The following is an 8,015-nucleotide window of genomic DNA, read 5'->3' on the forward strand; positions in this document are numbered from 1 at the left end:
GGCCTTTTCTCGTTGGAACGGCGTAGGATGAGGGGTGACTTGATAGAGGTTTATAAGATGATCAGAGGAATAGATAGAGTAGACAGTCAGAAACTTTTTCCCCGGGTACAACAGAGTGTTACAAGGGGACATAAATTTAAGGTGAAGGGTGGAAGGTATAGGGGAGATATCAGGGGTAGGTTCTTTACCCAGAGAGTGGTGGGGGCATGGAATGCGCTGCCTGTGGTAGTGGCAGAGTCAGAATCAAAGGCGAACTTTAAGTGGCAATTGGATAGGTACATGAATGGGTGCTTAAGCTAGGACAAATGTTCAGCACAACATCGTGGGCCGAAGGGCCTGTTCTGTGCTGTATTGTTCTATGTTCTATGTTCTAAATTCACAGGAGGGATGGTGAGAGAGTTGCACGACAATCAACAATGTTTCTTAAACAAAAGCAGAAATTGCTGGAAAAACTCAGCAGATCTGGCAGTACCTGTGTAATAAAATAGGAGTTAACGTTTTGGCTCCAGTAATCCTTCTTCAGAGCAGGTGCTTCTTAATTGGTTGCCGGAACATGGAGGGTTCTGTAGCTCCACAGGCACGATCCTGGTCTTTGCCTACCAGGGCCAGCTTCCTGTCATAATGGACAAATATCCAGCACCCACTACCTGCCTTGAGTCTTTTGGCTTATCAGGGATCATTTTCTCCTGTAATGAGAAAAAGTAGAATTTTGGTTTACCTCAAATTTATGTTGGGTAGAAAGTGGGAGACCAGCCTGGAAACTTTTAAATAGTGAAGTCCAGAGGCAGTAAAGACCAGAATGAGGGTTTCATCAGCAGATGAGTTGACACAGGGCAAGATCAGACAGTGAAAATGTGATAGCAGCTTATCTCAGGGTCAAATGTGACACCAACGTTGCAAATACAGTAAACTGACTTAAACTCAAGTTGTTACCAGGCTATTTGTATGGCAATTATTTTAATGTTCTTCGAGTTGGTGGTCTGTGACTTGTTACTGGGCAATCCCTGTGCATCTGTCATTTGGAGACTTAGGCACCTGCTTTGCTCTTGATCAATTGCCAAACCACCATCAAATCTCTAGGTCTAATAGATCCAAGTGCTGTCATGGGTATTTCAGTCTTGCTAACATTAGGTGGTGCTAAAACATTACTACGGTATATTAGTTATTTGAGTTTGATTGCAGTTCCATGGTTTGGCAGTAGTATTTAAATGATGCATATGTTTAAGTGTTGGAATTGTTTTAATTACAGATCATACTTATTTTAACTTCAATAATTTGTTATTTTTACTGGCCATCTTGGTATATATTCTGACTGCCTCACCAACCTGGGGCATATAGATCTATAATAATGCCAGTTGCTCCATACAAAGCTCGCCTTTTCCTTAAAACTCTGCTGAGCATGTTAAATCTGCCCTGGCCATCCCAGCCAAAATCAAATGCCACCCTGCTCTCTAAGATCACACTTTGCCACACCATGATGTGTATATTCATTCCAAAATGCATTAGTTTACTCTTGACTAAGCTCACAATGCATATTCCTACGGTAGCTGTTGGTTAGACTGGTCCTTCTGAGACTTAACCTCATCCTCGTCACACTAACCTTTAGTATCCCCTTGCCTCTCAATTTTCTTGGACATTTTTCTCTCCCATTTGAAAGGGATTTGGTTCTCCTTGCACAAAATACTTTTCACCACTCTACATTGCCACAAAAACTGAAAGATATTCTTTGCATTTGCTTCTTTCTCATTCCATCCTTTTGTCTTTTGTCTCCATTTGTGCTCCCCTTCCTACTGCCCTCTAGCATGTTACTTTCTGTTGCTTTCTTCACCGATTAGCCCTCTAATCACTTATAATTTGAACTGTAAACATGATTTTGATTCCTTGGAGATAGTTAATTTAAGTGACAGTAGGGGAATTGACCACTTGTTATATATCCCACTCTATTTTGTTGCTTATTGAAGTGGAAAATTGGTTGTTGGTCTGACCCACACAGCCCTCTTTGTTGGGCCAGTGGTATCAAGAGCCCACTGCCTTCTTAATAGGCTGGCTGGCCCAGAAGCAACTGATATTGACAATGCCTTTTAGAAGACTTGGAGAGCACACCATGTGAAGTCCAGGCTAAGGGCCCAGATCACAGTCCCAAAGCAACCTAATACTGTATATTGACTGGCAAAACTTTGAAAATAGAGCTCATTTTGGGGAAGAGTGAGGTCATCCACTTTGATGCAAGTACAGCAATTCAGATTAGCTCCATACATGGTGAGGGGAGACTATGTAAATGTAAATGAATTCAGATATCCATGTTCAAAAATTACAAAATCTTATGCAAAGCTTAAGATGTGTTTTCTATTGATAGTATAAATGTAAATTTGACAATTTACAGATCTGATGTATTTCAGTCAATGCATATCCTGTTTGTTATAGTCAATGAACCGTAAACTGGAAGAATCTATTCAGGAAAATAAAGACCTGAAGATCAAAGTCCAGGACTACATCACTGAGATATCCAAGGTGGAGAATTTGCTTAGTGGCAAGGTCAGTAACTAAATATAATTCTCTCAGTTTTTCAGCAAGCATAGATTTGAATCTTGACTGCTTTAAGTGAATTGATCTTTTTGGACTATTTGTAAGAATGCTATTAGAATAATCAATTTTAACTTTGCCCACCTGATGGGAACATGAGTGGGAAAGGCAATTGGTTAAAATTGTGATAGTATTCCTTTTGTCCTTCTCCCGCCACCATTTAAATCATGCAGATTTTGGAACTGGGCCAAGAACTTGCAAAAGGCGGGTGGGCACTTTGTGAACATATGAAAATTAAGATTCTGGAATACAATTGATATCCCAGCACTATTTTAGCTAAAGCTAACAGCAGGCCTCCCACAGTGTCTGATCCTCAGAAGAAATCTGTGGGATTGATCGAATCACTGGAAGAGTATTTAAAAGGTTCCTTAGCTGCAGATTTATGAGATTAACATTACTTTTGCAACTTGTTTGTCTTGTCTTACTCAGAAGGCTTTCTGTACTGATTTTGGGTACTATTTATTGCTAATTTACTTTGAGTGCAAGAGCACTTGTTATGTGAGGAAATGGAGAAGCTGCAGCAATAACTTCACCAATCAGCACAAGAAGAACTGGATCTCTCAGAAGATAACAAATGAGTAGACTGCTTGTAGAAAATCACACCCACCTAGCACGTGAGCTACAAGCTAAGTCATCATTTTGAAGCTATCTGGAGCTGTGCCTCAGGAGGTTGTGCTTCTCCAAAAGACTGTTGCAAGCCTCTTCAGCCTCCTGTCACAGAACCTACATAATGCTGGAGTAAGGGAATGCGTTACTAGTGACTGCCCCTTTTAATTTTTCTGATACAGGAGATGTCAACCTCAAATCACAATCCACAGTGTATATATAGCTGCAGTAAAGAGGTCCCCTCTTCACCATATCATCTTCCTCATATTTAACCAACAGCAGCAGGAGAGAACTATTCAGCACAGGAATGGGCCCTTCGGCCTAAGATTTTTATCCTCTCCCCTACCCTGTCTCTGTAACCCTACATTTCCCATGGATAATCCATCTAGCTTGCACATCTTTTGACTGTGAAGGGAAACCAGAGCACCCAGTGGAAACCCACACAGATACGGGGAGAATGCGCAAACTTCACACAGTTGCCCAAGGCTGGAATCGAACCTGGGTCTCTGGCACTGTGAGGCAGCAGTGCTAACCACTGAACCACCTTGCCACCAAGACTGGGAATTTGCAGTAGTTCCTGGTTTTCTGATAATTGATTGCAAACATGTCACCGTTAGTATCCAGTCAGCAGCATTTGCGAATAGAAGAGGTGACCAACTATCAATATCTCTACCAATGTCCCATCATGGGTGCATGAAAATGAAAGTTGTACAAAGTCAGAGTATTAGAGTTTTTATAGTATGGAAAGAGGCCGTTTGACCCATGGTGTCTGTGTTGCTCATCAAAAATCCATTTGTTTGAATCCCATTTTCCAACACTTGACCTGTAGCCTTGTCTGCTATGGTATTTCAAGTGCTCACCTAAATAGTTCATAAATTTCTTGAGGGTTCCCACCTATATCACCTTTTTTAAGCAGTTGCTCCAGAGTAGCACAATCTTTCTGGGCAATGTTTCCTTAAATCCCCTCTAAATTTGCTGCTGTGCCCCCTTCTAGTGAGGGGAAATGTTTCTCCCTATTTATCCTGCCTGTGCCCTTCAGAACTTTGTACACCCACCTCAGATCCCTTCTCAGCCTTCTGTGCTGTAAGGAAAATGATCCCAGCCTATCTCATGTCTCTTCATAGCAATATTGCTCCAGCTCAGTCAACATCCTAGTGAATCTTGACTGCATCCTCTCCCTGGTGCAATTACGTCACTCCGATAGTCTGGCAACCAGACCTGCGCAGAGTACTGCAGCTGTGACCAAATATTACACACAGCTGTATCATAACTTCCTTGCTCTTGCATTCAATGCCTTGATAAATGAAGGCAAGTGTCCCATATGCCTTCTTAACCACCTTATTGACCTGTCCTGCTGCCTTTAAGCATCTTGGTGGACATGCACACCAAGGTTCCTTTGATTCCCTGTACTTCTTAGAGTCCTACCATTCAATGTGAACTCCCCTGCCTTGCTGGTTCTCTCAAAATGCACACTTTCCAAGATTAAATTCCATTTGCCATTGTTCAGCCCATCTGACCAGCCTGTCTAAATCATCCAGTATCTTGGGCTTTCCTAATTGCAATTTACTGGACCACCAATTTTTGTCTAGATTAGAGTGGTGCAGGAAAAGCACAGCAGGTCAGGCAGGAGGAGCAGGAAAATCAACGTTTCGGGCAAAGGCCCTTCATCAGGAATAGAGCAATTTTTGTTCATCCATTAAATTACTGATCAAACCTCCTACATTCATGCCTAGGTATTTAAGCCACAAAACAACTAGGAAAGAACCGAGCATTAAACCCTGCGGTATACCACTAGACACTGGTTTCCAGTCACATAACCACCCTTTGACCATCACTCTCTTTTTCCTAATATTAAGCCAATTTTGGATTCAATTTACCAAATTACCTTGATCTCTTAGCTTCCTAATAAGTCTGCCATGCAAAACCTTGTCAAAAGACTTACTGAAGCCCATGTGACTACCTGTCTGTCAAATGCGCCACTCTCATTGAAAGACCTAGTTAGCACCTTGAAAGTTCAATCAAATTTGTTAGACATGATTTCCTCCTTATAAAGCCAAGCTGACTGTCCTTATTTAATCCTTGTCTCACTAACTGGAGTTAAATCTATCCCTCACTATTTTTTCCAATCGTTTCCCTATCACAGACTTTAGAGTGACTGGATGGTATTTTCCTGGTTTATCCTTACCACCCTTCTTGAATACTGGTACTATATTAGCTGTCCTTCAGTTTTCTGGCCAGCGGAATTGACAGCGACTGTAGTCTCCTCCCTTGCCTTCCACAGAAGCCTTGAATACATTTCATCTGGGCTTTTGAGGATTTGTCTATTTTCAAGCCTGCTAATACCTCCTCCCCACTCAATGTGAATTTTTTCAAGTATGTCACCATTCCCCTCCTGATTTCTAGAACTTCATCATCTCTTCTCTATTATGAATAAAGATGCAGAACACTCATTTAAAACCTCAGCTATATCTTTTCAGTTCCACTTTGATCTCAAGTGAGTTCTACTGTTTTTCCCAGGTTTGTCGATTGCTAGTAATGTACTTATAAAATGTCTTTGTGTTATCCTTACTGTTACCCACCAGTAGTTTTTCAAGCCTCCTCTTTGCTGTCCTAATTGTTTTCTTAAGCTCCCCCTGCACTTTCTATTCTCCACTAGAACCTCATTTGAATTGCTGTCTCATAACTGCTAAAAGCCTCTCTTTTCCTCCTTATTCTATCCTGAAGATTTCTCTTTAAGAAGCCTGAAAAGATGTGTGTGTAGATAACTATTGTAGACAGAATCAGATTCTCACAGTGACACCAGTTTTGTAGATATAACATCCTGACTCTCACTGTCCAGACTGAGTTAAAAACAATGTCCATGAGCACTTGGGTAAGGGCCCAAGGAGTTGTATCAAAGTCCATGCTCCAGGAGATATGGAAGTGAAGGAAATTACTAGTAAAGACAAATTAAATCCCCTATCTGGGGAGAAAGACATTTCTCCAGGTTTGACAGCGATTCAATCTTCCACATTCATGCCTCCTTCTGAAATGCCCACATCGATTATATAGCAAAAGTTAATTAACTTATCAATGACAAACATCTTGTTTACTTTTCTCTTTCCTAAATTATACTGCTTGTTTGGCTATCACATTATGTCTGTGAGCCACTACTACATCTCTATCTATGCATGCAATGGAGCAAAAGAATTGGTCTGTTTGTTCAGCCTGGTGATGCTTCTGTCTAACCTTCAGTAATCATAAACTTCCTATAGTGTGGCAGAAGGCCATTCAGCCCAATAGGTTTACACCAACCCTTCGAAGACCATCCACCCAGACCAATCCCTACCCTATCCCTGTAACCTTGCATTTCTCATGACTAATCCACCCTAGACACTATCAGCAATCCACCTAGCCTGCATGCCATTGGACAGTATGAGAAAACCAGAGCTCCTGGAGAAAATCCCTGCAGACACGAGAGAATGTGCAAACTCCACCCAGGCAATCACACACTCAAACCCTGACCCTGTGGGGAAGCAGCGCTAACCACTAAGCCACCATGCCACCCATAACATCATTTTGATTTGTAGAATAATGCTTGACTTTCTCATTAAGAACCTAAATACATCAATAAACATGAAAGAACCTTACATTTTACATCATTACAGTGCCCTAAGTACTTTGGCTGTTAAATACTGCAGAGTGTCCTGGGGTCATGAAAGGCGATGTACAAATGCAGTGAGACTTTCACAAGGTTTGATTAATCTTATGAAAGAAATTTTGAGAGAAGTACGAAACACATTCAATAAGCCCATTAGTATTTTTCTCCCAGGTTTCACCATTATTCCAAAATTCCTTTTATTTTGATAAAATTCCTCCATTGAATGAAGTTGGAAAGAAAAAATTTCAGAAACTAGGGAAGGCAATGGCCTAATGCTATTGCTACTGGATTATGAATCCAAAGACCTGATAATGTCCTGGGTTCGAATCCTGCTGTGGCAGATGGTGGAATTTGAATTTGATAAATATCTGGAATTAAGAGTTGATTGATGATCATGAAGCCATTGCGGATTGTCGGAAAAGCCCACCTGGTTCATTAATGTCTTTTAGGGAAGGAAACTACCGTCCTTATTTGTCCAGACCCAGACTTATTTGGGAAATTGGCAACGGGTAATAAGTGCTGATCTGGTCAGTGCTGCCCACGTGCTGCGAATGAATAAAAAAGGATGAGAAAAAGCTTGGCCAGGTTTTCTATAGACTAATGGAGTTGTGCAAAACATTATCAGGTTGTATTGCAGATGATGTGGTTTGTATTGATACATATTTTGATAGTCTTGTAGGCCTGTATATTTGGAAAGCATCAACAGAACCAAAGTTGTGCCTTCTTAGGGATTATACACTGAGTGGACAAGAATTGCCAAGGTAAAAACAATGACTGCAGATGCTTGAAACCAGATTCTGGATCAATGGTGCTGGAAGAGCACAGCTGTTCAGGCAGCATTGAGGAGCTTCAGCAAAATCGACGTTTCGGGCAAAAGCCCTTCATCAGGAGTAAAGGCAGAGAGCCTGAAGAGTGGAGAGATAAGCTAGGGAAGGGTGGAGGTGGGGAGAGAGTAGCATAGAGTACAATGGGTGAGTGGGAAAGGAGATGAAGGTGATAGGTCAGGGAGGAGAGGGTGGAGTGGATAGGTGGAAAAGGAGCTAGGCAGGTCGGACAAATCCGGACAAGTCAAGGGGACTGGAAGTTTGAAACTAGGATGAGGTGGGGGAAGGGTAAATGAGGAAGCTGTTGAAGTCCACATTGATGCCCTGGGGTTGAAGTGTTCCAAGGCGGAAGATGAGGCATT

At 41.6% G+C, this 8,015-nt stretch overlaps 1 protein-coding gene across 6 annotated transcripts in view; it reads left to right on the plus strand.

The window, feature by feature from the left end:
- The window catches only part of LOC122550866 (testis-specific gene 10 protein-like), a 134,476-nt gene that overhangs the window by 103,153 nt on the left and 23,308 nt on the right, over positions 1 to 8,015 (plus strand). For all 6 annotated transcript variants that reach the window (XM_043692222.1, XM_043692219.1, XM_043692221.1 and 3 more), the window contains one exon: positions 2,425 to 2,535. In XM_043692222.1, the coding sequence (XP_043548157.1) occupies positions 2,425 to 2,535 (111 nt within the window). The remainder of the gene's footprint in view (positions 1 to 2,424; positions 2,536 to 8,015) is intronic.

The sequence above is a fragment of the Chiloscyllium plagiosum genome, chromosome 6 (assembly GCF_004010195.1).
Source record: "Chiloscyllium plagiosum isolate BGI_BamShark_2017 chromosome 6, ASM401019v2, whole genome shotgun sequence".
Lineage (NCBI taxonomy): Eukaryota > Metazoa > Chordata > Chondrichthyes > Orectolobiformes > Hemiscylliidae > Chiloscyllium > Chiloscyllium plagiosum.